At 56.3% G+C, this 27,992-nt stretch overlaps 3 protein-coding genes across 6 annotated transcripts in view; 1 reads left to right on the top strand and 2 right to left on the bottom strand.

The window, feature by feature from the left end:
* Positions 1 to 555: 555 nt before the first annotated feature.
* On the top strand, positions 556 to 4,965 carry TGFB1 (transforming growth factor beta 1). Its single transcript, XM_020978427.2, has 7 exons — positions 556 to 1,719; positions 3,017 to 3,165; positions 3,262 to 3,379; positions 3,743 to 3,820; positions 3,934 to 4,078; positions 4,388 to 4,541; positions 4,631 to 4,965. The coding sequence occupies exons 1-7, from the start codon at positions 1,374 to 1,376 to the stop codon at positions 4,787 to 4,789; spliced, it is 1,149 nt and encodes a 382-aa protein (XP_020834086.1). The 5' UTR covers positions 556 to 1,373; the 3' UTR covers positions 4,790 to 4,965.
* Positions 4,966 to 7,828: 2,863 nt separating this feature from the next.
* Positions 7,829 to 11,205, bottom strand: CCDC97 (coiled-coil domain containing 97). 2 transcript variants are annotated; one of them, XM_020978428.2, is made up of 5 exons: positions 11,019 to 11,205; positions 9,650 to 10,135; positions 8,842 to 9,108; positions 8,624 to 8,753; positions 7,829 to 8,378 (listed from the first exon to the last, which is right to left on the bottom strand). In XM_020978428.2, the coding sequence occupies exons 1-5, from the start codon at positions 11,050 to 11,052 to the stop codon at positions 8,258 to 8,260; spliced, it is 1,038 nt and encodes a 345-aa protein (XP_020834087.1). In that variant the 5' UTR covers positions 11,053 to 11,205; the 3' UTR covers positions 7,829 to 8,257. The 2 variants fall into 2 exon arrangements, with proteins under 2 accessions (XP_020834087.1, XP_020834088.1); XM_020978429.2 differs by having other exon boundaries at positions 9,650 to 10,132; positions 11,019 to 11,162.
* Positions 11,206 to 16,093: 4,888 nt separating this feature from the next.
* The window catches only part of HNRNPUL1 (heterogeneous nuclear ribonucleoprotein U like 1), a 30,792-nt gene continuing 18,893 nt past the window's right edge, over positions 16,094 to 27,992 (bottom strand). For 2 of the 3 annotated variants that reach the window (XM_020978426.2, XM_020978424.2), the window contains exons 11-15: positions 23,262 to 23,430; positions 22,133 to 22,450; positions 18,872 to 19,146; positions 17,460 to 17,654; positions 16,727 to 17,000 (exon numbers count right to left, since the gene is read on the bottom strand). In XM_020978426.2, the coding sequence (XP_020834085.1) occupies positions 16,890 to 17,000; positions 17,460 to 17,654; positions 18,872 to 19,146; positions 22,133 to 22,450; positions 23,262 to 23,430 (1,068 nt within the window). In that variant the 3' untranslated portion in view covers positions 16,727 to 16,889. Of the gene's footprint in view, positions 17,001 to 17,459; positions 17,655 to 18,871; positions 19,147 to 22,132; positions 22,451 to 23,261; positions 23,431 to 27,992 lie in introns of all 3 variants that reach the window. The other variant, XM_078145824.1, reaches the window with a different exon arrangement.

The raw sequence follows: 27,992 nt of genomic DNA, 5'->3' as shown, positions 1-27,992 counted from the left end.
ATCCCCACCATCTCTTCCTCCCGACCCCTTCCAATAAGTGGCCTTGGATCGCAGGCCGAGTTCGTCCCGGGGTCTGAATTGGGGTGGGGTGGGGAGGGAGAGCACCGGGGCCAGTAAGGGGCCGTATCCGCCGCGCGTGGGGGGGAACTCCTCACCCCCACCCCAGGGGGGAATAGAGTCCGTACGCCCCGCTCCCCTGGCGCTGGGAGAGCCCCGAGTGACTTCTCCCGGCGCTTCGCGGCCCCTCCCCATTGCGGCCGGGGCCTGGGCAGACGCCCGGGCGGGGGGAGCCCCTAGTCCAGCTCGCTATTGCCACCCCACCCCCCCATTGCCGGCGTGGGGGGAGTGAGGACGCCGGGGTCCCGGAGGCGGGGCGCCATCCCCCGGCCTCCGGGCGGCTGGTAGTGGTGGTGGTGGTGGTGGTGGGGGGAGCCGCGCTTCCCTCCCTCCCTCCTTCCCCTCCTTCCCCCCGCCTTTCCTCCTCGGCCCCCGCGCGCGCTTCCTGGGTGGGGCCGCAGCCGCTTCAAAAAGCTCCGAAGCCCGAACCCGGCTGCCCCGCCGGAGCCGCCGCCCGCCCCTTGCCCCTGCCCTCCGCCACCCCCGAGCCGAAGCTGCGTTCCTGGGGGGCGCCCCCCGCCCCGTCTCGCCCCGCACAACCGCCACCGCCTCGCAGCCCAGCCCCGCCCCGGCTCATGCGGGGCCCCTGGGGCCGGCCGGGACCCCCCCGGCTCTAGCGGGGCCCGGGTCGCCGGCCCCAGCGGGAGGAAGGAGGAAGGACGAGGAGGAGCCGGGGGCCCAGGAGCCGCTGTCTCCAGAGCAGCCGCAGGAGCCGCCGCCGCCACCGCCGGGAGGAGGGGAGGAGGGGGGAGAAGGAGGAGGAGGAGGGACGGGACTTGTTGCCCAGAAGTTGAGACTTTCTCACCGGCCGAGCCGGAGCGCGCCCTGCCTGCCCCCGGGAGCCAGGGCCACCGCGCCCTGGACACTCCGGACCCAACCGCCCGCTCCCGCCTCCCCTCGGGACCCCTGGTCCCTCGCACCCAGCAGCCCCCGAGGAAGCCTTCCCCGCCTGCCTCGCCCCCCTCCCCGAATCGAGAAGAACTCGCGTAGACCCCGGACCTTTCACGCTCGAGGCAGTCGGCGACGCCTGGCCCTCAACGCGCTCTCCTTAGAAGTTCTCACCGCCCTCCCAACCCCCCCGCAGTGGTCACATCTTCCCTCTAGTCTCAGGCACCCTACCCCTCTAGCAGACCTCCCCGAAAAGCGTTAGATTTTTTCCCATCGGGGATCCCGAGCCCTCCCGGGCTTAGAAACTTTTCCCTTCCCCCGCCGCCGGCCCCGAGGCCAGCGCCGCCGCAGCTTGTACCTCTTCCTCCATGCCGCCCTCGGGGCTGCGGGCGGCGGCGGCGGCTGCCCTGGTGCCGCTGCTGGCTCTCTTGCTGGCCCCGCCGCGCCCGGCTGCGGCCATGTCCACCTGCAAGACCTTGGACATGGAGCTGGTCAAACGGCGGCGCATCGAGGCCATCCGCGGGCAGATCCTGTCCAAGCTGCGGCTGGACAGCCCGCCAGCGCAGAGCGACGTGCCTCCGGGCCCGCTGCCCGACGCCGTGCTCGCCCTCTACAACAGCACCCGGGACCGCGTGGCCGAGCCGGGGCCCGAGGCCGAACCCGACTACTACGCCAAGGAGGTCACCCGGGTCCTCATGCTGCCCCAGAATCCGGGTGAGCCCTCGGGGGAAGCGGGCACCGAGAGCCCTTGGGGGGGGGGCGGCCGGGCCCCTTCAGAAGGGCCGAGCGAGGGCCGCTCGCGGGAGAGGAAGGGACCACCGGGGAGCTTGAGGCAAACACGTTCGGGTAAACGGGGGAGCCCCGGCCAGACCCACGAGGGCGGCCACACGCCGTGGGCGGGGCGTCCCTCTGCCGGCCGGGAAACCCCGGAGTCCAGCCCCTGTCCCTCCCTCTTGCCAGTGGCCCCGGGGCAGGGAATCAGCGGCTAGGAGCCTCGGGGCAGCAGGGCGAGCTGAGACAGGTTCCAGCCTGGGTCGCCAGCTTTTGGCCCGACCCTCCCAGATGCCGGCCCCCACTGGGGACCCAGGCCTGGGGCTCCCGGGCTGATCTCGACCTTTGGCTCTGGAGAAGGCTTCTCACTTTCTCTGTTGGGCCTGGGGACTTGGCTTGCTTTTTCTCCCCACTCCTGGTCCGGTTCTCTGCATCCTGGCCTCTCTCCATCTGTGTTCTCCTGCCTCCTCCTCTGAAAGAGCCCTGAGTTTGGAGTCGGAAGACTCGGGTTCGAATCCAAATTCTTCCACTTACTACGGCAGGCGAGGCAGGATAATCCTTTCCTTTCCGGCTGTTGAATTGTCCGGCTTTTTGTCCTCCTGCATCGCGGTTCCTCTGTATTTTTTTCGCCCCCTTTCTGTCCTGTTCCCTCTCTCTCCCGTTGGCCATCCAGGTTCCTCTCTTTGACTCTCTGCTCTCCGCCCCCCCCCCCCCCAGCATTTGGAGTCAGAGGAGGCCCAGACTTTTCCACTTTCTAGCTACCTGAGTTACATCGGGCAAGTCACTTATCCTCTGGACCTCCTCAGTTTCCTCAATTGTGAAAGGAGAGTTGAACTAGATAATCTCTCATGATGTCCCATCATCCACATCTAAATCTAAGTTCCTATGGGACCCCTAGTCCTCTGACTTCTCCTGCATTCTGGTCCCTTGGTCTGTCTGGGGCTCAGGCCACCCAGGCTGTGTGGTTTCTGAATTGGCTCAGCCACAGAAAGCTTTTTGGAGGGCCTGGGGGTGGGGGCTGGAGGGGGCACCATATCAGGAAGTAGAGAGGGAGGGAAGGGGCCTCCTATCCCCAGACATCTCTTCAGTCTCCCAGTGTGTACAGGCCCCTTGGCTCCAGCCTCCACCATCTTTCCTTAGGCTTCCCTTACATCTCTCTGATGAGGCAGGCGGGCCCTGCCCCAGAAAGGCTGTCACAGGCTGGCTTCCCCTGATTGCTCTCTCCCTGTGTGCCCCCCAGATGCTGAGAAGATCCCCCACAGTGTCTACTTCCACTTCAACACCTCAGAGCTCCAGGAAGCTGTACCCAATGCAGCTTTGCTGTCTCGAGCTGAGCTCCGGATGCTGAAGATCAAGTCAACAGTAGAACAGCACGTGGAGCTGTATCAGGTGAGCCCAGGCTGCTGGGGCTGGTGGGGCTGGCAGGGCCTGTGGGGGAGGTAACCTCCAGGGCTGCCCCCTTACTTCCCTTCGTCCTCCCCCAAGAAATTTGGCAATGGTTCCTGGCGCTACCTGACCAGCCAGCGGGTCCGGCCCAGCCAGACTGTGGAGTGGCTGTCCTTTGATGTTACCAGTGTGGTATACCAGTGGTTAAGTAGCAAAGGTGAGGTTGGGAAAGGCAGAGGGAGGTGCATGCACTGAGGAGGAAGAAGAGGGGGGCTTCATGGGCCCTCCCCTTTCAATGAACATTCCCATCCACGAATGGAAATAAAGTCCAGAGATCATCACGCATGCACACATAGAAATAAAAGAGGGATGAATTCATGTCAATAGGAGAATGTAGCTACAGATATTCCCTGTGCCCCCTTGATAATCCTTTCTACCCTGTTGGGGACTTGGTTGCCTTAGGTTAGGAACCCGTGCTGTCTCTAGGTCGTGTCCCCCGGGACCCTAGACCTATCCCTTCACCTTCCCTGTGTACCTGCCCACTCCCTGCCTCACCTCTCTCTCTTCTTGGGGCTCCCAGAAAAGACTGAGACCTTCCGCCTCAGTGCCCACTGCTCTTGTGACCAGAAAGATATCCAGCTACATATGGATATTAGTGGTGAGTGCCCAATCTGGGTATCTGGGGGGAACGGAGCATCTCTGGGGTCAGAATCTAGCCACCTCCCACCCCCAAGGCTTTGGTCTCACCGCTGTGCCTCCTCCCTGGATCAGGTTTGAACAATGTCCGGGGGGACATGGGAATTATTCAGAACCAAAATCGTCCTTTCCTGCTGCTGATGGCCACCCCCCTAGAGCGGGCACAGAACCTTCATAGCCCCAGGCACCGAAGGGCCCTGGACACTGACTATTGCTTCAGGTGAGAATGACTGACCTTTGTTCCTTACTGTGAACCTGCCTCTGGCTTCTCCCATCTCCCCTAACCCTTGTAATAATCCTCCCCTCCACCTGATCCCTACTCCTACCTCTCCTCTTCCCATCCTCTAACTCCTGACCCTCTGACATCTCCCCAGTTCCTCTCATCTCTGCTGGATGCCCCATCTCTTTCCTGACCTCTGTGGTGCCCAACACTCTCCCTTGGCTGCCCATTTCCCCTCCCATCTTCTGTAACTCCTCGACCACAGGCTCCCTTTCCTCTGAGCACTCGGGACTCTCCCCCTCCCTCTAGCTCCTCGGAGAAGAACTGCTGTGTTCGTCAGCTCTACATTGATTTTCGTAAGGACTTGGGCTGGAAGTGGATCCATGAGCCCAAAGGCTATCATGCCAACTTCTGCCTGGGGCCCTGTCCCTACATTTGGAGCCTGGACAACCAGTACAGTAAGGTGAGCCCTAGCCTAAGGGGCAGGGCTAGGGGTGGAGGAAGCTGCCTGGGCCCCATGGTCCATCAGTCTTGTCATCTCCCTCCTTGCAGGTTCTGGCCCTCTATAACCAGCACAACCCTGGGGCATCAGTGAACCCCTGCTGTGTGCCCCAGGCCCTGGAACCTTTGCCCATCGTCTATTATGTAGGGCGGAAGCCCAAGGTGGAGCAGCTGTCCAACATGATTGTCCGCTCCTGCAAGTGCAGCTGAGACCCTTGCCCTGATCCCCGGGGACCCCCCGGCAGGCCCGGCCCCCTCCCCCCACTCCTCCCCAAGCTGGCCCCTTACTGGAGGGGGAGAGGGACCTGGCCTGGGGTGTGTGTGTGGTATTTAAAGGCCACCTGGACCCCAACCCCCTGGGGCCCGATTAAAGGTGGAGAGAGAAACTGGGATCTGTGTGTTATTGAGGGCATGGGGGAGCTGTTTGGGATGGGGAGCTGGAGGCACGTCTCTACTTGTCCGCCTTCCTTATGCCATGTCTCCCTCTGCCTAGTTGTCTCTGCATCCTTAACCCGCCTCTCTCACCCTATCTCCCTCCTGTCTTTGTCCTCATCAGTCTTCAGCTTTCTCTTTTGTCCCTCATCCATCTTTCCCTGAAGTCTATATTCTATCCATCTCTCTATGCCCTACCCCCAGCCAGGACTCCTTATAGAGAGTTTCCTCCCCAGTGTGGGGGCTGAAGAGGGCATGAGCCAGGGGCCAGGCTGGGGGAAGTAGGGTCTCCCAAGGCCCAGGACCAGGATTCTGAGAGTTTGCTCCTCCTCCTTCCCCCAGCTACTTCTGATGGGGGGGGGGGGAGGTGGGTAGCAGTGTTGGTGGTGGGGGAACTGTGTCAGGACTTGCTGGGATAGGGACCGAGTGTGGAGGCTGGGCAGGAAGGTGCACGAACAGACTCAGACATAAAGGACCCCCCCCGGCCCCCGACACACAGCTCTGACGTAGATACAGCTCTGTTCCCCAACCCCCCTCCTCACAAGCATAGAGTACGGAATGGACATCAAACTGGTCAGAGATACCCACAGAATGAAAGCTGGACAGATTCAATGAACATGGAAGTTCAGATGTATCTCATTTGTGTACATACACACACACTAGTGGAACGCCTCTGTCTTCCTCTTAGCTGCTCCCTCTGCCCCCAGGCTCGAGCTCTTGGGCCAGGGATGCCCAGTGAGCTGGCAGGAGGAGGGGGCTGGGCCTCAGGGGTGCCCGCCCTGCCTAGTACAGCAGAGGAACTGTGTAGCTAAGCACCTTCCCCTTTCGGGAGAGGTGGTGGGTGGGGGGAAGTCCCACCCCTTTGTGTGCCACCCTGGCATCTCCAGAGCCCCTCCTCCTTCCCCATTTCGCACCCGGGGCCCTGCCCCATGCCTGACTCGTGCCTGCCAGGGGCCCCTGGCTGGGTGGTCAGGCTAAGTCAGGGCACGTCTGCCCCATGCCTAAAGCTGCTTGAGGCTGGGTGTGTGGGGGAGGGGGGAGAGGAGGGCTACAAAGGTGGTTGTTGCCCCAAAGGCCCAAGTCCCTCCCCTGAGGCTGGGGCCGGAGGGAAGTGAAGGGGGGCATGCCTGGGTTCCGGCGTGGCTTCCTGTCCGGCCCCCACAGGGGCAGGAAACTGAGGGCGGTAGGGACCTTTCCTGTCTCTCCTTCTGGTCTTAAACAAGGGCTTGTCACTGTCCCCACCCCAGTCTCCTTCCCTAGGAGCATGTGTGAATTTTTAGGGGGGTCAGGGCGTCTCAGCTGAGTTTGTGCAAATTCACATCTGAGTGGGTGTATTTGTGTCTTGGAGTTTGGGTATTTTCCCTCCTGCTGGTGTGTTTTGTGTTGTCTGTGGCTTGGGGTGTGCGTTTGTGTGCCCACCCCTCCTTCCCCCTTCCCCGGGGCCTCTCTGCCTGCCACGGTGGCAGGCGGGCGCCCGCGGGCAGGGGCTGTGGTGGGCGTTGGCATAGAGCCCGGCCCACTGTATAAATATCCCCAGGCCTGGTGTGTTTACATGGTACATATCCTGGGGAGGGGACCCTGGGGAGGGGGGGTCTGAGGAGGCACTAGCCAGCCCAAGACACTCATCCTCTCCCCAACTCCTTTCTCCCTAGTTTGGGAGAGGAGAGACACAGCCCCAGGGCTGGGATGCCTGGGTCCCTGAGGGGGCGGCAGGGGGCAGCCCAGAACACAAATATTTTCTCGGACTCCAGAGTCGTGGGCGAGACAGGGCCTGGCCCAGGACGCAGACGCAGACTCACTCCCCTTAACCCCCACAGGGAGAGACACAGACAGAGTGACCGACCCACCGACCCCTCAGTCCCCTGTGGGGATACCAGCCATCCCCTGACCTGGAATCACCCAGCCTATCCCAGGAGATAAACGAGCTGGGGTGGGGGGGAGACAGCAAGAGACAATGGAAAAAGCAGGGGATAACGGAGAGAGGGGAAAACCAGTCTGAATAGCTTCAGAACCAGGGCTAGTCACCGGAGAGATGCAGGGAGGACCATCCCTTGGCCCCCTCCCCCAACCCCCAGGCTCTGGCCCTCTTCTAGTGGCACATGGAGTAGGGGGTAGGGTGGATTGAAGGACAGGGTCTGGGGAACAGCACTCCCCCTCTCAGTCCCTGCATTTCTTCATTGGCATTCTCTGCTGGTAGTCCAAGCCCTGGGCTAGCAGCTGACAGGCTTGGGTTTTCTGAATTTTGTCCTCTGGGGCCTCAGTTTCCCTCTCTGGTCTCGAAGGATGAGCACATCTTGTCTCCTTGTGACAGAAGCTGTTGGGATTTCATCTTAGCCTGTCTGTGGCCACTCCTGCAGGTTCCTACCTCCCTGGGAATCCCAACACTTTGCCCCTGCCCCCTTCCCCCCAGCAGGCAGAAGGGTAGGGGTGGGGCATGTCTCCCCAGTCCTTACTCACCCCACTTCCCCCCTGTGACTCAGCAGGAAAGCCCCACTGGGAAGGGAGAAAGGAAGGGGGGAGGCAGCTAGGTGGTCTCTTTCCCATGGTTTCAGATGTCTCAGGAGCTCCAATGCCTCTTCCCCCAAGGGTTTGGGGGAGGGGGAATCCAAACCTTCTTTTCCTTTGGGGGAGGGGGAGCCAGGGGCCTGGGAAGGCAGGACGCCTGGGTTCCCACACAACTGGCTGAGTCACTAGGGTCATCTGGGTCCCATTAGGCACAACTAGCCTGCCATCTGAGCCCCCCACCCAGGCAGGCCGTGGGGCTGGACTTGAAGGGGGAGGGGAGGGGGAAGGCAAAGGATGACTCAGGGCCCATGATAACAGGCTGCAAGTATTTGGGGAGCGTAAACAGGGCAGGAGGAAGTGAAGGAAGGGAAAGTTGTGGCTGTGGTTGGGACTGGAGGGGAGCTGGGGGCTGGCCTCTTTTAGCAAACTCCACTCCTTGGGAGGCCAGTTCTGTTCTGAGTGCCTGACCGGGTGAGCTTGACAAAGACGGGGCTCAGGGGCCTGAAAGGAGAAGGGAGCTCAGGGGGGACAGCAAGGTAGAGGCAGAAGGGAGACAGTGAGGGATTCCAGGGTGCTGCCCTGGGGGCCCACAAAAGCACCAGAGGCTGTGCTTCCTCATCAGTCATGTTACAGGTGGGGGATGGCCCGTGCCTAGCAGAGGGCACACCCTCCTGGGGACCGATGGCCACTGCACCAGGCCCCCTCTGGGGGAGGTGGGGGAGACAAGTTGGGGCCAAGGTCCTAGTCCTCATCCAGCTCTGTGCTCAGCGCCTCCCCAGGCTCCTCTTCATCAAAATACCGCTCTTCCTCATCCCGAGACACAATGTCCAAGTTGTCAAACTCCGGGTTGTCATCCACCTTACTGCAGTGGGGGGAGGGAGGGCATTAAAGGGGGTCTACAGGCTTGTCCCTCTCAACCCAACTTCAGCCAAAAGGAGTGGGGGACAGGGGGCTCTTCAAGCCAATGTTTCTAGGGTCCAGTCCCCGAATTTCAGTCAGCAAAATGGGGGCTCTAATACTTGTGTTCCCGCCCTCCCCAAGCCCTGAAGTGTTCCACTTATTCAGAGCTTTAGTTCACTGGGGAGGGCAGCGGGAGGCCAGACCCACCTGTAATCAAAGTCTCTATCTTTGCCATCCAAGAAGCGCTGGTGCATCCTGCTGGTGAACTCCTCCCTCAGGATGACCTTCTCCTCTGAGTCAGGGACCCAGGCCTCCTCCTCCTGCCCAGGCCCGGCATCTGTTGGACAGACCATTCAGGTAGTGGGTGGGGTTGCCCTGTGGAGCCTTCCCCAGCCCCACCAAGCTCTCGCTGCCCCCTCTCTCACTTTCCTCCTCTTCCTCCTCCTCTTCCTCCTCGTCTTCGTCCTCCTCCAGGCAGGCGTCTTCCTCCTCCTGCTGCTGCAGCAGCCTTCGCTGCAGCAGCCCCTCCTGATAGGACTGGAGGAGCAGGTCGGCTAGAGGGCAGCCATCTGGGGCCAGGGTCTTTGGGGAGCGGGCAGCCAGCTCCTCCTCACTCAGGTACTGTCCAATGTACTGCTCATATAGCAGGGGGTCCCTGGCTCGCATCTGCTCGTCACTGAAGTACTCCCCACCTGAGACACAGTGGGACACAGCTGCCACGGACTGCCCTCCCTCCCTCTCCCCACAATCCTTCCCCTCACAAGGCCCCACTATTCCCTGTCTCCTTCTCGGCAACACTCCCAGTCTTCCAGCTGGGGAGAGGAGGGAGACACACAGTGTGCGAATCTCTTAGAACATCAGGGGATGGGCGTCTGTAGGTGAGTGACTATTTTGTGGGCAGGGGCCTAGGCCTGGGCTCGTATATTTACAACTGTCACAGTGGGACAAGCCTGCTTGTCCCAGTCTGGGTTCTTGGCTACATTTTTAGTCTCTGTCCCTGAATCCTGGTCTGCAGCCATGGCGCTGACCTTGGTCCCAACTGTATGAATGACCTCATGTCTGTCCCTGTCCCTGTCCCCATCGTTGTCTGTGTGCCTGGCCCTGTTCCCATCCCCATCCCAGTCTATGACCCCCTTTCCATCCCAGTCTGTGTGCATGTCCCTGGCCCTGTGTATGTCCCCATCCCCATCGAAGTCTGCCAGCAGCTCCGGTCCTGCACGTGGCTCTCCGTACCCCGGATAAGCTCCTGCAGGGCTGCGTATCGCCTGTTCCTTAGCCGGGTGCGGGAGGCCCTGTCCCGGCCGGCGCCCCCCCGCAGCACCTCAGCGCAGTAGAAATCGGCCCGGTAGTCCCCGCGTAGGTGCTGGAAGCAGGCCAGGTGCTCCTCCCGGAGGCTGCTCCGGAACCGCTCCAGGAAGACGAGGGGTTTGTCCCGGTAGAGGCGGCCCAGGATGGCCACCTTCTCCCGCTCCGTGAAGTCGGGCTCGTCCTTCTGCTGGCTCTGCACGGGGATGCGGCTGCCGGCCACAGCGCGCAGCATGGCCCGGACGCCGGGGTCCTCCTGGCCCTCCTCCTCCTCCTCCTTCTCCTCCTCGGCCTGGGCCGGGCCCCGGCACTGGGGGGCCTCAGGGGGCTGTGCCCCGCTCGGTTCCCCCCAGTGCACGGAGCCCCCTCCCAGCCCGGCCCTGAGCTCAGGGGCTGCTGCGGCTGCGGCTGCTGCTGGGAATAGGAGTGAGCGCGCCCACTGGGCGGGGCTGCCCCCACCTGGGCACCGCCTCCCCCCCGCACTCCCCACTTGGGCACCGCCTCCCCTCCCCCCTGCACCGCCCTTCACCTGGGCACCTCCTCCCACCTGGGCACCTCCCCCCCGGCCCTCCCTCCCTCGGCACCGCCCCAACTTTGGCACCGCCTCCCCCCCGGCCCTCCCTCCCCTCGGCACCGCCCCCAACTTTGGCACCGCCTCCCCCCCGGCCCTCCCTCCCCTCGGCACCGCCCCCTACCTGGGCACCTCCCCTCCTGACACTCCCCCACCCCCCGAACCTCCACTCTGGTCCTCCCCCGGCACCGCCTGCCTTCTCCAGACTTGGGGGGCAAAGGGGCCTCATTTCACAGACTGGGGCGGGACGGGGGGGCTGTGGCTCAGACGTGAACCAACTTGCACAAAACCAAGAACTCTGAGGGAAAGCTGGATTCGAATCCAGCTCCTTCTTATCGCAAACCCATTCCCTCTCTCCACTGCCCCACCCTTCGTGGGGGCACAAAAAACCCTGGGCGGGAACCAGCCAGGTACGGCGACGACAGAGGGAAACTCATCTGCGCAGGCGCCATCGGCGCGAGTCAGGTGTGCCCATGTGCGCAGGCGCCAGCGGATCCCGGCCTGTCCGTGTGCGCAAGCGCCACCAGCTCAGGGGGGGCCGGCTTCGGACAAAGCACCAAGGAGGGTGGGGGAAGGGAAGCTCCCTGAGCGCAGCTTTTGTCTCGAAGGCTTCTCAATAAACGCCTTCGGATAGAGGGGGAGGGACTCTGGGGGCGGGGGAGATGCGGTTTGGCGGTGCCGCCGCGCTTGAGACCCTACCCCTGCACCACCCGGTGCGGTTCTCACCTGCTAGGGGACCCTGAACCGCTTCCGTCTCCATCCTGAGTCCGCTCGGTCGCGATCCGGGCTCTCAGAACCCGCTTCCGGCGCTCCCGGGTGCGACGCTCAAACTGTCCCTGCCTCGGCCAGCGCTCTCGGCCCTTGGTTCCGCGCAGTGCCCGCCCCAAGGCAGTGTCCTCAGTGGAACCGACTGGGGCGAAAGGGAGCCTGCCTCTCTGCCCGCAAGGAGCTTGCACTCAACTGAAGGAAGGACTTAACGAGCAAAGCCTTTAAGGATGCTACCAATTGAGGCCTCTAGGCAGCGCAGTCCTGCAGTCAGGAGTTCAAATTCATCTCAGAAATTTACCACAGATGAGCAAATCCCAGTTTTCTCATCTGTAAAATGGGCATAGCAATAGCACCTACTTCCCAGGGCTGTCGTCAGCATCGAATGAGCTACTTGTAAAGCATTTCTGCAACCCGTGGGGCACTATGTAAATTGTAATTATTATTATTCCAGGCCAGGCAGACACAAAGATAAAGGGGTGGAGGATGAAATGGTGACTTCAGGGAAGAGCTAGTGGCCCCTTCTGAATGGAGCAGAGTGGGTGTTAAGTGGAATGTGAATGAAGTGTGGGCAGAAAAGCTGAAGCCAGGCTTTGCCAAGCTGAGGAATTTGCATTCTGAAATCCTAGAGGCAATCTGGGAACTACTGAACTCTTGAGAGAGATGTGGTCAGACCTGTGCTTTAGAAAGATGGTTTTGAGGGCAGCTAGGCGACGCAGTGCATAGAGCACTGGCCCTGGATTCAGGAGGACCCGAGTTCAAATCCGGAGCCAGACTCATAACACTAGCTGTGTGACCCTGGGCAAGTCACTTAACCCCATCACCTAGCCCCCCTCCCGCCAAAATGGTTCTGGCAGTTGTATGGAAGCAGGGAAACCAAGGTGATTGCACAGATCCCTAGTGATCTAGGTGACAGCGTGATAGCCCTGTGAGTAGAGGGATGTGAAATGCTGGGAAGGTAGAACTGACAAGGCTTGGTAAGGGGATGTAGGAGAGAGAGGGAAGTCAAGGCTGGGAAGCTGAGTGGGCTCTGTTTTGGTCATCAAGAGTTCCAGATGTCAGGGCAGCTAGGTGGCGCAGTGGATAGAGCACCAGCCCTGAAGTCAGGAGGACCTGAGTTCAAATCCGGCTTCAGACCAAACACTTGACACTTACTAGCTGTGTGACCCTGGGCAAGTCACTCAACCCTAATTGCCTAAAAAATAAAAAAGTTCCAGATATCTAAGGGAGAAGCTGAAGTGTTCGGCAGGCAGTTGGAGAGAGATCAGGTCTGGATGTGATAGTTTTGGGAATCATCTGCATAGGGGATGGAGGGTTTAAAAAAACCACAGAACTGATTTTAAGTTTTTTTTTTTTTAACGTTGCCTAAATTTTCCCCTATGCCCCACCCTTGCTCATTCCTAATAACTGAATCTTTTAAAAAGTTACCGAAGAAAATTCAACGAACCAATACATGGGAAAAAAAATTGACACCCACAGACTTCCCCTCCCACTCTGCCAAGGAGTGGGCATCCCATATGAAAGATTTAACCCATGAGATATGATGGTGTCACTAGAAAGAGTCCAAGATACCAGTGGGTCCAAGGAGATATCTATAACAGTGCCTGGCACATAATAAGCACTACAGAAACACTATCTGTGCTTAGGGTACAGGGACGTGGATGATGACTTAGCAATGGAGACCAAGGACTGGTCACACCTAAAGGAGAATGTGGAACGTGGAAAGGAAGGACAAAGCTTCCAGGAAGAGGGTTGGTTGTGTCAAAATTTGAGGAGTGATTAAGAATCCATTGAACATTGTGCTAGCTACTGGAAATACAGAGACAAGCAAGATGTGGACTTAGAAAAGGCCACCAGATTTAGAAATTATGAAATCAATCTAAACTTGGAGAGGCTTCAGACCAGCGATGGGGTCAGAAGCCAGATTGCTAGGAGTCAAGAGGTGTGTGGAAGGTGGGGTTGTGGAGGTAACGAATGTAGAAGGCTTTTCCTAAGAGTTCTGCTGTGAAATAGAAGAGAGATTAAAGGAGGGATGATAGGGTCAAATGAAGAACAGACGAGACCTGAGAATGTTTGTAGCCAGCTGGGGAAGAAGCCCACAGATAAGGGGACTGGAGAGGCAAACAAATAGAACAGACAGAAAAGATGGCATCAAGGCTTGGCTTTGGCAGGGAGACAGACCACCTCTTTCCCAGGGCCTGAAGCAGAGGAGAGAAGGGGGCAGTTTTGAAGTGGAAAATGGAGAGGACAGAAGAGGGAGGAAGGACAGAAAGGAAGAGGAAGGTGACAGCTGAGGAGCGGAATTCTAGAACATCAGGGAACATTATCGCCACCGAGTAGCAATGAGGGCCTTATTTTCACTCGAGAGCAGACCCAGGACAGAGCTGCTAGGGAGGTTCAGCTCTTGGGCAAGAGCTCCCCCATCTCTGGGCCCGTATCCCCAGCTATAAAATGAGAGGCGTTAAACTCTGGGACTTCTAAGTCCCCTTTCAGATATGAACCATATTAGTCCATGAACCCTTCATTTTCAGGTGGGGGGAGAGACCTAGTGACCTGTCCTAATTCCAACAGGAAAGGAAGGCCCAATTTTTATAATTCAGTTACATGAACCTTTGGAGTCAGATGACCTCGGCTGAAATCCTGTTACTTTGGGTAGGTCTCAGCTTCCTTTTCTGGCCCCAACATGCCTTGTAACTCTTTGCCTTAATCCACTGGAAAAGGAAATGGCAAAGCACTCCAGGATCCTTGCCAAGAAAACCCCATGGACATGACTGAACAATTGGGGATTCTACTGGACACATAGACCAGTGAGTCAACAGTGAAATGGTAGTTAGAAAGCTGGCTTACCCGAAGGCTGCGATGAGAGGCCTAGTGTTCAGCCGCCCTTTGGGCTCATCAGCTCCCATTTGGAGCTTGAAACAGTTGGTATTTCTAAGCCTGCCGGCTCTGGCACTGACTCAATATAGCCCCACTCTGGAATGGGCCCAGTTCTGGGCATTTTTACTTAAGCCACTGACAAACAGGAGGGCAGACCGGGGAATGACACCAAGGATCAGCGGGAGGAACTGAGGCCTTGTGGCCTGGAGACTTAGGGTAGCCCTCAGAGCTGTCATGAGGAACAAGCTTGATGACCGACCTTTTTGGATGTTGAAGACCAACTGCAGAGTCAGAACCCGAGCAGAGCTGTCAGACACACAGCTGGGACGCTGCGAAGCGTGGCCCTGAACCAGATCAGAGCGGGAGATATGTGGCAAAGTAATGGAAAAGAAATCCAGGGAAGTGTACGGTTTTCTAGGTCGGTGTGCAGCTTCCACTTGATCTGGACTGCACTGACCCAGCCCTGCTGCAGGATCCAGTTCTGCACTGCCCTCCCACCACCATTCACTGTCTCAGGGAGTCTAAGCTTGCCAAAGGGGACCTTCTGCTTTCCTCCAGACAATCACTCATTACAAGGCTTGTAGAGCCTCAGACTTGTGGAGACAGCTTAGTCTAGTGACAGGGAAGCTGGAGGGCCTCTGTGGCAATCCCAGATCCTAGCCTTGGGAGGCTGTGGGGGGAGGGACCTTGCAGAGGGGTGGTAGCCCATGCAGGACAAGCATGATGAGGGGAGGGAGAAGAGAGTGGTCACCCACTTTTCAGGCCTCGTTTCTCAATCCTTCCACGTCCTCACATAACACAGGCAGGTCAGTTTGCTTGAGCCAGTTTCTGCTTCTGCAAAGTGGGTATGCAATTTGTACCGCCTTCCTTCTCAGGAATGCAGTGTCCATCTTAAGGCACCATCTTTGTTGGGATGTTCAAAGGGAAGAGGGCAAAGGAGAAGAAAGCCAGCAGGGAGAGCTACAGGTCAGTCTGCGGCCAGAGTAGATGTCAGGAAACGGCCCAGGCCCCGCCCCCTCTGCGGTGCGCATCCCAACAGCTGGGCTGCCCATTCACCCTTAATCCACGGGGACAGGGGTGCACACAGTTCCTCTTCAGTCTCGCATCACTCTCAGCCTATCTCCATCCCATCCCCCTCACATCTCAAGCTAGGCACATTGCAAACATAACTCATTGGCTCCCCTCCCCAAACTCGTCCCTTTTTGCTGAGGGCACTACAGTCCTTCCAGATACACTCTGAGTCAATCCTCCCTTTCCTTTTTTTGCATCCAATGGCTCCCCATTTACATCACTACCACCCTCATCTGGGCCCTCCTCACCCCTTCCTTCTTCCCACTCTAATCCATCCTTCCCCCACCCGAGCTACCAAACTGCAGCCCCACCGCCGCTTGGTCCTGAAGCTCATCCTGCCGTGCTCCTCTGTGCCCTCAGTCTAACACAGTGGTCATGGTCAGGGGTGCCTGACAGAGGGCACTCGCCAGGATTTGGGGGCTGCACAAAGGCTTTCTGGGGTGAGCTGTGTGGGATGCTGTTGGATGACCCCTCTGAGCCCTGCCACACTGTGACCCTGGGAGGCAGTCACTTCACCTGAGGCTCAGTGGGGTTAACACGTCCAGCCCTAGCTTCCCCAGGGCCCCCAGGGGTCTCGGTCTCACCACCCCAGCCTGTGCCCGGCACACACCAGCTTCTCCTTCCCTCGCTCACTCTGGCCCTCCCCAGAGGGGAGGTCTCGCTCCTTTGGAGGCCTCTCCCCAACATGGTGTCCTTGGAGAAAGGGCAGCTGGGAGGCGGTCTCTGACCCCTGTGGTCCTCTCTGCCGGCAATGCCGCCTTTGTGCCAGAGGCTCGGACGTGACCTGTATAGCCTGGGGCAAGTCACAGAGCCTTCCTACGTCTGGTTCTCTCTTCCTCACAGGCCTCCGCACACATTAGGGGCTTGAATACTTGGCTGATTTGGGGTGTAGGTGAAGAAAACAAGAAGGAAGGCCCAAGGGAAATGGGCTGGGGGAACTACACGGAGGTGGCAGCCACACTGTTTCCTGAGAACTGGTGCTCTGCCCGTGGAGTGCGACCCTGGGTCTGGGCCTTCTCCAAGGGCCTCCCCCTTCCCATCCCTTGCCGCTCACGCTCCCTCCCTCCCCAAGAGACCACCAGCACGTCTAGAATAAAAGTTTTAAAGTTCAATAGTCACTCTCTCCAAATACAAAAAGCAGTTACAATTCAACTCAACACAGAAGCGTGTGTGCAAAGTTACGGGAACTTAGACATTGTATAAAAAGTTAGGTTAAAGATGATTTTGTGGTTTCATTTCCCAAGTGGATGCGCGCTCTTCCTCAGTCACCTGAACTCAGCAAAGAAATTGTTACCTTGATGAAATATTAACAGCCGTCCCACAGTAAAAACTGACATAAATTCTAAAAATTAAAAAACAGCATAATTACCATAAAACATCTGGCTTGCCTCTTCCTCCCTCCGTCTTTTTTCTTTTTTTTTTTTTTGTTTTTTTCTGCAATGTCTCAGACAATAAAACATCTCCAGCAGGGGTCGGTTTCAAGAAGGCCTGGAAATCTGAGGGGGAGGAGGAGAAATCAAGGCAGCAGGTGTGGCCACCCTGGGCTCTCCTCTGGCCCCTGGAGCTACTGAGTGCTATCCACTGGAGGCCCCTGAAGCCTCCGAGTGGGGAAGGGGCAGGGATGGGCAGCACAGGGCTGGTGTTTCAAAAAGAAAAAAAGAAAAGCAAAGGGGGGGGGGTTCTTTTTTTTTTCTGCATTGTGGAACTGTAAAAATTGTGGGAGAGGATGAAGAAATCACGCGCCTTCTCAACGGGAGGATGGGCAAGAAAGGCAGGAGCTGAGGACGGATGGACAGACGGACGGACGGACATGGCCAGGCAAGGCGGCAGCTGCCCTTCGGCCCAGGCTGGAGGGTGTGGTCTCTGCCTGTGGGGCAGCCCCCGCTACTGCGTACTCGAGCCCCCCTGTGTGTTCCCCGAATAGCTCCCGTAGTCATAGTTGCCGTAGTATGGCGGCCACTGGCCCTGGTAGTACTGGTTCCATTGCTGGGCATACTGGAGATAGGGGGGAAAGAGAACACAAGGCTTCAGCACCTGGGGCAGGGCGGCCCAACTCTAGGTGCTCAGAGGCCACCTGGCCAGAAAACGCCCTGGACTTCATCCATTCACACACACGTGCATATGCACACAGTCAACATTCACAGGGCCTGTGTTCTGCTGGGCCACCGCCTCCTGCCCCTGTGTCAGGAAAGGACGAGGATGGCAGCGCAGGGGGGTTACAGAGAGGGCCAGACTGTGAGCTCACTGCCCCAGTGCTCTCCCTTGGGCCAACTTCTCTGAGGCCCAGATCACATGAGGCATCACACACACACCACACACACTCACATGCGTGCATATACACATGCATTCATACACAAACACACATACACGCACATGCATTCACACCCTTTCATATTCACACGCACAACACACATACACGCGCACACACACACTCCCTCCTTTCCTAGGGCGTACCTGCTGATACTGGTTATAGTTCTGTTGACTGTAGGTCTGTCCGGTAGGGGGTGGCGGGGGGGTGGTGTAGGGTGGGGTGTAGGTGGCATAGCTCCCATAGTTGTAGGTGGGAGGGGGTGGCGGCGGAGGAGGTGGAGGCGCGGTGTAAGCTGGCTGGGTGTACCCTCCCTGATTATAGGTTGGGGTATAAGTTTGCTGCAAAGGAAAACAGAGTGATTTGTAGACAGGCCCAGGACAGACCTGAGGCTGTACCTGTTCTCACCCCCCCCCCCCCAATGTGGTTTGATGGACCTTAGGACTTTCATGTCTTCCCGGGACGTCGTCAGACCTGGGTTTGAGGCCTAGTGAGGCCCTGGGCTACAGACCACAGAGGTTCTTCTGGCCCCAGTCTGGGTGGCCAGTTTAGAATCGGTTCTTCCAGATAATCAGGGATCATCACAGCACCTGGAGGCAGTGGGCACCAGGTGTCCCTCCCCACCGCTGAGCATATGACCAAGGGAGGTCAGACGCCTGAGGTGCATGTCCAAGCTTCCCTCCTTGGAGACCTTGGGCAAGTGACCCAACCCTAGGTGTCAGGTGCCTCATCTGTGAAATGAAAGCCTGGACAAAAAGACCACTAAGGCCTCCTATCAAGTTAGCTCTTAAGACAGGATGCTGATGCCGCCTGTCTGGCAGGAAACATGTCCACAAGCAGTTCCCAGGGGTTGAGCTCCATTTCCTCAATGGCAACTCGGGGAGTAAGGGACGTGGGTACCCCAAAGACAGACCACACCATGGGCCTCCTGCCCACACTGAGAAGGAACAAGGTTTGAGATAGGAGAGTCTTTACTTGGGGGCTATAAACTTGGTTTTTTTTGGGTGAGGCAATTGGAGTTAAATGACTTGCCCAGGGTCACAGAGCTACTAACTGTCAAGCGTCCGAGGCCACATTTGAACTCTGGTCCTCCTGATTCCAGGGCTGGTGCTCTACCCACTTTGCCACCTAGCTGTGCTGCTTTTTTCTTCTTAAAATATTTAGAAAGCTGCATTTCAAGATAACTGGCTTTCTTTGTAATCCTATGTACCTCATTTTATGCATTTAAAGACATGTTTTTGGAAAAGAGTCCACAGGCTTCATCAGACTGGCTGCCCAAGGGATCCGAGACACTCCAAAAGGTCAAGAGCCCCTGCTCCAATCCAGTCCCTTCATCGAGGGCACTGGCTGGTTTGTGCTCATACGAGGGAGAAAGGGCACCAGAAAGACTAAATGGCCAGGCCTCTGGGCTGCCCTGGGTGTCCCCTCTAAACCCCTGGCTTCTCTAGAGGCTCAGCTCTTATCATTGCTGACTGACTTGAGTGCCTCTGTGACAAGAGCTCTGAGTGAGCCGGGGGCCACCACCCCGCTCACTCCCCACTCTCGTGGCGGGCCTCACCTGGGGGGGGCTGTAGCTGCTGACTGGAGGGTTGCTGCTGCCGCTGCTGGCCCCCGAGGTGGGGATGGTGCTGCTTTTGTAGCTGGTGCCACTGGTGCTGCTGCCGCCGCTGCTGCTGGGGGGCTGGCTCCTGGCAGGGGGGTAGTTCTGTGGCTGAGGGGTTCGAGTGTAGCCCCCTCGGCTATTGGAGCTGCTGTCCCGGTTACTGCTGCCCCAACGGTTCTGAGTGTAGCCCCCGCCACTGTTATTGCTTCCACCCCCACCTCGGTTGAAACCTGGAACCAGCAAAAGGTCATTTGGTCAGGTGGCCACTCACTTCACTCAGGGCCTACCGAGTAGAGAGAATTTTTTGGGGGGCAATACTAGGTTTAGTGCAACCCCAGAGTGGCAGGATGAGCCCCGAGCAGAGCCAGGAGAACTGGGCACTGATCCGAGCCTCATCTGTAACGTGGAAGGAGCGATCAGGAGCTCTCAGGCCCTGAGTGATAAGCCCCTCGAGCTGAAACGGAATAGGACTTGTCACTGCCCCCATTCGTTCACTGGACAAGCATCGTAAATGCCTTGAGTGTGCCTAAGGATCGGGCATTATGACTGCCATTCCATCATCTCAGCTGTGTCCGACTCTCTGTGACCCCATTTGGGGTTTTCTTGGCAGAGATACTGGAGTGGTTTGCCATTTCCTTCTCCAGCTCATTTAACAGATGACTTGCCCAGGGTCACATAGCTAGTCCATGTCCGAGGTGGGATTTGAACTCTGGTCTTCCTGACTCCAGGGATGGGGTCTGGAGATCCCCACGGATGTTCTAAAAATCCCTTAGTTCCCAGATCGTCCAGCATAACCACCTCATCCTATGGGCAAAGAACCCTGAGTCCAGAGGGGCTGAGTGATTATCACAAAGGTAGAAGACAGGGCAGAAGAGAGTCCAAATTGACTCCAAAAGATGCTGCTATCACTAGCTACACGGGAGTCTTTAAAATGCGAAGCAGAAGCGAAGTTAACTAAGATAGTGAAGCCTCACGACAAGAGCGGCATATCCTTGGAGAGCAATAGCACAGACTACCACCATGTGGTGCTCTACAAACTCTCTTCGGCCTTACAACTTGGCCTCAGAGGGGAAGTGCTATTATTCTCCCCATTCCACAGCTGAGGAAGCAGAGGCAGAAGAGTTTGAGTGACTGGCCTGGGGCACGTGTCTGAGGCTGGATCTGAACTCGGGTCTTTCTGACTTCACGCACTGCAGGGGACTCAGGAATAGCTGAATTCAAATCTGGCCTCAGACATTTCCTGGCTGTGAGATCCTGGGCATGCCGTTTAACTTGCCTGCCTTAGTTTCCTCATCTGTAAACCAAGGACAACAGCACCTCCCCTCACGGGTTTTAACGAGACACAGCAGCGTCAGGAGCACTGAAGCTGGCGACTGACACAAAATATACCCGACCGGCCTCAGAAACGCTACACTGGAGACAAGATCAAGGAGAAGGACCAGAAGCCAAGGAAGAACAAGGACAGAAGCGGGTAATGGGCAGGAGATGGCTGCTGCTTTCATGGACGCTTGGGAGATTGGAAACCAGTACCAGAGCTGGGCAGCTCCACAACTGAGGAGGAACAGTAAAGGCCTTGCAAACTAGAAGCCAGGGAGCTGGACTTTAGGTGGCACAGAGGAAGAACAGAGTCAGGAATCCTGAGTTCAGATCCAGCCACTGACCAGCTGTGTGACCCTAGGCAAGTCACTTCATCTCTATCTGCCTTGGTTTCCTCAACTGTAAATGGAGATCATATCTGTAAAGGTCTTGTGCTGGCTGCTGCTATGCATACCTGGCCAAATGCTAGCTTGGACCCAGCACCCCCAGCTCAACGTGATGAGATTAGTGAGGCAGCAGCCACACCACACCAAAGAGATGGGCCTCTTCAACAGGCTCGCTCTTGGCTTCCTTTGAGTGGTGAGCTGGTGCAGGTGTGGGCACTTGACAAGTCTTCCAGGTTTGGGTATATTCTTGTGGAGAACGAGGAAGAGATCTAGACTGGGTGACAGTACAGGCAGGGGGCTAAGAAGTGGCTGAATGAGCAAACCCAGACTGTCATTAATGGTGACATATCATTATTGGCGAATGTCTCTAGTGCCGGGTCCCAAAGATCTATTGCTGGCTCACTAGTATTGACTGTTTTTCCAATTTTTTGAATGACAGTCATAGAAGCACAGACTCAGAGCTGGAAGGGACCTCACTAATGACACGTGGTATTTAGCAAATATGCAGATAACAATCACTAACAAAGAATAAGATATATCAATGTGCTTGAAGGATAGACTGAACGGACAAAATGGAAATTTATACTTATGTCATGGCCTTCACTTATATTCAAAAGACTAGCTTCACAAAGGGAGGAAAGGGTCCAGCTGGACTCTGCCCTGGTCACGTGCCTCACATTCTGGCAGGAGCCATCCATGGTGGGTGACTCGGGACAGCCAGACATCTCAGAGTCAGTTGAAGGAAGGGAAAGGAGTTTTGATTTGGATTTGTTCTGCTCAGGCCCACAGGGTGGCCTAAGCTACAAGTTGTTTTGGTCCCAGTGAGGCAGCTTCACAGTTTGTCACTAGAACAGGCTGAAGTTTACCAACATGCTTTTCCTCCAGCTCAAGCACTAAGGATACCATTTTACAGATGAAAAAACCGAGGGGAAGGACTTGCCTAGATCAGTACACTGACGCTGTGAGTCGGGGCTCCTGACTCTAAGGCCCAGTGTTTCTTTGACCAGACACTGAGGCTTTTCCACTTTCACTTCTGCCAGAGAGGACTGGACCTGGGCCCTCAATGACAGAGGCAACTCCCAGCTAAGGAAACCCTCCCAAGGCAGAACAGCCTCTTCTCTGCCACGGAGCACACGATGGCAGTGACTTGGAACACTGAGAAGTGACTCACCCAAGGTCACACAGCAATGTGCCAGGAGTGGGATCTGAACCCAGGTCTTCCTGGTCCTGACCTGCCTCTCATCTCCACATTTATGTTACGAACTTCACTTGTGTGTTTTGTCTTCCCAAACAGACTAACTCCCCAGTCCATGATCTTGGAAGCTAGGTCAGGGATGGGGATACATGCTAGAGATGCCTTTCAGAAGGCATCCCCTGTTGGCTGGGTCGGGGAAAAGGGCAACCCTGTTACCATCAGAGGAAAAGATAAAATGGCCCCATAAAGTCGTAGGCAATCACCCAGCTATGCTGACCCGGGAACAGAGAGAAGGAAAGGAAGGGAGGACCGCGTTACCTCCTCGGTAGCTGCCGCCGCCACCACTGCCGCCGCTGCCACCACCGCCACTGCTGCCCCCTCGGTTCTGGAAGCCCCCTCGGTTGCCCCCAGGTGGTCCTCGGTTGTCATATCGCTGGAAGCCCCCAGCGCCTCCCCGGCCCCGGAAGCCTCCTGAGTTGCTGCCCCCACGACTATCAAAGCGTTTCTCTGGAGGAGGTCCGGCCTTCCTGCCCTCTTCATTGTACTGTCGCACCAGCTTGTCAGCCTCCTCCCGCTGGAGTTCGATGAAAAGGACTTCATCCAGAAAGTCCCCGACGTTGGGCAGTGTGAAGTTGGCTTTGGGGTGTGCCCAGGAGGGGAGAGGAAGAAAGGAGACATGGTCAACTACTTCCAGGGCCCGAGAAACAAGCTCACCTTGGAGGCAAGAAAGCCAGCCCCTCTGCCCCCAGAGAGCTGGAAGGTAAATGTATTCGGGGGCAGTGAGAAGAGAATGAAGGTCATCCAAGAAAATGACCTAACGTATGGAGAGCAGCCCCTCTATTTCCACGTGCCTCTTATGCTTACACAGTCCCTGATGCCCCCGGCAGGACTCTTCCTGGGGCAGCCCTTCAGCAATGCTCTGCTAATATCACCTTGCATGGGAGGGGCAGGGGCTCTCAGTCTTTCCAAATCACTTTTTGGCCATCGAATCTCAATTTCACAACAGCTCCAAGGGGGACAGGTAAGGTAAGGTGTCCCCAGTTTACAGATAAGTGAAAGGGGGAAAGAGATTTCCCAAGACGTGCTGCATCTCATGTACAGTCAGCCAGTTCATTAAGTGAAAGGCCAGCGGACACCTGTCCCCTGACTCTCAGGCTCATGCTCTTCCTACCACCTCACACTGACCACCGACTCTTAGCAGTCAGGCTTTTTTTTTGGTGGCAGGGGGTGGGGGGAAGGAAGGAGGACAAGATGGCCAGGGGAAAGACATCTCTTTTTCCTCTTGGCTGTTAACGAGTCTATGGAATATCTTTACTAAAGGCAACCATGGGGAGGAGGGGCAGAAAGAAATGCAAAGAGAAAACTAGCAAGGGAGAGGAAGAGACACCCCCCCCCAACACTGTGGGGCCAGGACTGAGTTGGCTACTCTTCCTCCCTCATTTCCTACCTTTCATTTCTAACACGGCGTGGTCAGGCACATCCTTCCCCTCTTCATCTGTGCGTCTTATCGTCCGATCTTTCAGGTCCTCGTCCGTGGGACAGATGACAATAGCCTTGCGTTGGAAACCTTCAAAAGGACGCATTTTTCGTCTCTGGGCTGATCCATAAACATTTGTCTAGCGATAAGTGACAAAGAGGCAAACGATTGTTTGTTGCATATTCTTTAGTTTGGGGGGGGTCAATGAAGACACTCCAGTACAGCATCATGGAGCCAGAGCTGGAAGGCCCTGAAGCCATGTAGTTAGAGACATTTTACCGATGAAGAAACTGAGTTCCGGGGTGGCTGTGTGAGTGGGTGGACTCTGAAGGCAGAGCCCTGGCCTCCTTTTCAGGACGGTTCTCTAGGTTTCTGGAGCCTGACCAACCTCTAGGACCCTTGTGCTTCACAGGTGGACTCCTTGCTCCCGGACACTGAGATCTTAGAGTGATCCATGCTCTCCCCAGCCACCCCATTGTGCTGAGCTGAGGGTCAGCCAGGAGCCTGATGCTGCCAGGGAATACACAAAAACAGCAGCTACAAAGTCAGGCCAGGGGAAAGATACTGAGTGAGCTGGTGAGGGGTGGGTGTCACAGAGCGCTCTTAAGCAAGGTGCCAAAAGGAAGTGTTTATTAAGTACCCACTCTATAGCCAGGGTCTGTGCTAGGTGCTGGGGACACAAAAGCTCAAACACCACAAGCCCTGTCTTCTAAGAGCTTCTACTCTATCAGAAGGGGGATGGAATTTGAGAAACCCACCTCTGTCCTGTCAGCTGACATACAAATACATCCCCAAGCCCGCCCTCGAACTGCAGAAGGGGGCTCTGATGAGGGCCGCCTTCTGGAGCACCAGACAATCAGAGCTGTCTGGAAACAGATATCCTCTTGTGTATGTTTAGATGTAACCTCTCAAATGTACTACTATCCTCCACAGGAAGCCCTTCCTTTAGGGACAAAGAGATCTAATGGGGTAGGGTGAGCATGGACAAAACAGTTCCCTCTACGAGGCACTCATGCGGTCAGCCAGCCTATGCTGGGGCACCCGTGTACCTCATGCCTGGGGCACACGTCTAGTCATGAAGATGGAGAACTTCCACTTCGAAAGATGACTAGTTGTCATCTAGTTGGCACCACTTCACATCGTGCTTTGGAAGGCAAGTCCTTGGCAAACCATAAAGCATTAAAGGTAGCGGGGCTTTTAGGAGGTAAAGGGCCTGCAATGCTCTGCTTTTCTGGATGGGAGGTCACTGGCTACACGGCAGGTGGCCATGGAAGGAATTTGGCTTCAGGAGCCTGCCTCTGACACAGCAATTGGTGCTCACCTACAAGCTCGGGCACCGAGGAGGCCAGGCCAATGGGTAAAGCCAAGAAGGAGACTTGGGTCCTGGCTCCCTGGGCAAGGTCCTTTTTTCTGGGCCTACTTCCTCTTCTGAAAAGTAGGGAGTTTGCTCCTAACTGAGCCATGTTGGGTTGTATCTTCTGTGAGGAAGGTGAGAAGGGACAGGCTGATTCATGAAGCACCGAGGATTCCACTTCCTGACGGCTATGGCCCATGAGGGGGGTCTGACTGGGTAGGGGTGAGAGGAGAAAGGTGATGGAACAGCCACGGTCCTTAGCTCACTACGATCAGCAGGAGCGTAACCTCTCAAAAGTACCCCACCCCCTATCTCCCTAATTAAAAGGCACCTTTCCCCCCCAGTCCAACAAGGAAGCAGTCTTTTGGCAGAGCAGGTCACTGACCATCTCTGCTTGTCACCACCTAGTGTCATCCAAAAGTCTTCAAAAACACCACCTTGGCACACAGTCTACTGGTCACAGAACAGCTTTTTTTTTTTTACGCCTTCTGAGGTACAGAGAGATCTCTGGCAAGTAGAAAAGTTTAGAGCTGGGATACGATGCCATGCACCAGTGGGCATGCTCCTGCCTTCACCGCCTGGAAGATGGGATCCACTTCTTCCCCACCTTTTTTGTGCCTCCCTTTGGATCACTTTACATCTTTAAATGGCACTGGTGTCAGATCTGGATAAACTCAGGGTCCCGATTCCAGGTGAACTGTCTCAGAACACCTCAAATGTTTCCCTCTAGGAAGGGGCGTGCACTGGTCTGAGGCCCCTGTGGTCTTTGTGGACAAGTTCTGGTGGGAGGGTTCTTAGGGCTGTTGGATTACGCAGTGGTCTTTCTGCTTTTATACCGACGGAGCTGGGGCAGAAGACCACACACTCCCCAACATGTGGCTAGAATCCCCTGTGGAGTAAAGCAGGCCACTTACTGATGACTGAGACAGGCCAAACCTTGTGGTTTGAAAACTGTCCCAGACCAAGGTGCTTCCTAGCGACAATGGTGGCAAATATTAGAAAATGAATCCAACGGCTAAAATCCAGCTACAAGCGTGGGGCCGAGGCTGTTTTTCTGGCCATTTCCCACTTGGAAAAGGGGAGGAAACGGTTCCAGTTCAGAGGCTGTTGCTACAGCAAACACAGCCTGAGCCCGGGGCCCCTGGGCCAGATGTGGCGCCACAGCAGTCACCGAGGGACCACCAGGGCTGGTTGCTAGGATACGTAACAGCTGCACTGCGGTGGGGCTGTTGCCTGCAGCGCTGGCTCGTCCGTTCGTAGGAAGCCGGTTCTGCTGGCCTTTAGTTTTTCCTATTGTGCCAATCTGTACCCACCTTAGGTAGGTCCCTGCACAAATCAGACGCATGGGGCGTGATGGATGCTCCCTCCCTGGTAGGTGGGGAGAGTGTCAGAGAACACTGCCCCCTTCGGTTCTGCTGTGGGTAGCTACAGAACATGGTTATCTGGGAGGCAGAGGAAGGGGCCCTGGTGACCTATTCCTTTGGCCTGTTTGGTTCCAGAGGCTGAATAAGGAGGAAACTCTGATCCTGAGTGAGCCAGACTTGGCTTATGCTCCCCTCCTGGTGGAACCACGTGTGCGGGATGGAAAGCTGGCCTGTGTGGGAATGACACTTTCCTCCAGCAAGCCTGCCAACAGCTGTCAGGAGTTTCCTCCAGGCCACAGCTCTTTCCCAGCCTAGAGTTTCCGATTCAGCTGATGCAAACCCCACAACCGGGCCCCTTTCTTCAAAGTACATGCCCTACAGGTATCAAAGCCAGCCTTCTGCCTCCTGAAACAAACAAGAAGCTTCTGGGTCTCAAAAATTCCTGCTACTACTAATGCCGGGATCAGAGCCTTAGGAAAGGTGGCAGACAGAAGCGTCATTCTTATGGGTCCTTGGGCTAATGGTGGTCAACCTCTTCTTCCCAGTCTCCACTTTTCCTTCCTGCCACACACAGGCAACAGGGATGGGAAGTCTAGGCTACTAAACAGGAGAGGTGACTCCTAATGGAGGGGATGAGGGTGCGGAGCACCACCACATTATTTATCTGAAGGACAGCTGGAAGGGGTTTGGGGGCAGAGGAATTAGGGCAGAACGAGCTTGATCTAAGGAAATGCTTCTGCTCTGGGACAGCAGGAGTTAGGAACAATCTACTTTGGAGACGCCTGATCTGGGGATCCGTTAGCAGCAGATGGAGGACTCCTTGATGGGGCGGAACTAGACACCCTCCCGAGGATCTGAGGACTGACCAGCTCTTTCAACATCCTGCTGACTTCTGCCAATCTCAGAGGGGCCCTATGGGGCCCCTAGCCTGGCTTCTGGGAAGAACATATACCCCAACAATGGGGGGCAGGAAGAAGGGGAGACAGGCAGCTGGGACCCCAAGGCAGAGAGAGTGCTCACAACAATTGAAAGCAGCAGCCATTCTGTTCCCCCTGGCTGTTCTGCTCAAGGCCCAATTCCTAAGACAGCTATCCCTTGGTAGTATCTGCTGGCACTGCTAAGACTCGCTGATTGAGCCCTGGGGATGGAGGGAGAAGCAGACTGTTGAACGTTCTACTCCATCTCGACTGGCCTGAAAGTTAGTCCTCAACTTGAGGTTTACGTTCACCTATAAAATGAGGTGATGGGTACAGAAGCTGGGGAGGGTCAGTGGCCCAGGGTTCGAATACTGACTCAACTACCCAAGAGATCTTGGCCAAGTCACTTTTCTCATTTTGGGCATCAAGTTCTTCACTTGTGAATGAAGGTGGTTGGATTAGATTATCTTCCCTTCCAGCTCTACAGATATTTTATTTAACATTTAGTATTGCATTTAAATATTTACAAAGAATTTTCTTCACAACTCTGGGAGGCAAGCAAGAGATAAGACCCATTTCACAGATGAGGAAACTGAGGTTCGGAGAGGCTGAGAAGCTAGTTCAGGACACAAGTGGACACCTATAAGTGCCCAGATTCAATTGTGGGCCTCTTTGAGCCTCCTCTTCTCACTAACCTTTCAAGACCCTCACCAGATCTATTCTGTGTATACCGTAACAAAGTCAAAGGCCAATAATTGGCTGGCCAGCTTAGGGGGAAGCCACCTGGCCTGGGCTAAAACATTTACTCTGGAGGAGGAAAGCTCACAGCCCCAGACAACCGAGTGGCCAATAGACCCTGCCCCTTACAAATGTCTGTGGAACTGTGTCTTCGGAGCAGCCTGAAGTAAGCAGGAGCCCCCGAGGAAGGGGCTGCTAGGCTACATATGGCCTCTCCATGTAAGCTCAGGGAGCACAGGCAGCTCCCTCTCCTCGTCTGCAAGCCCATGAGCTCCTTATACCACAGCCAAGGCCATAAGAGAAGTGGGAAAAGCCCCAAAGGTGGTCC

Source organism: Phascolarctos cinereus, unplaced genomic scaffold (genome assembly GCF_003287225.1).
Source record: "Phascolarctos cinereus isolate Bilbo 61053 unplaced genomic scaffold, phaCin_HiC Scaffold_726;HRSCAF=1367, whole genome shotgun sequence".
NCBI classification, from domain to species: Eukaryota; Metazoa; Chordata; class Mammalia; order Diprotodontia; family Phascolarctidae; genus Phascolarctos; species Phascolarctos cinereus.
Note: the sequence above shows the minus strand (reverse complement) of the source record. Positions and strands in the feature narration are given on the sequence as shown.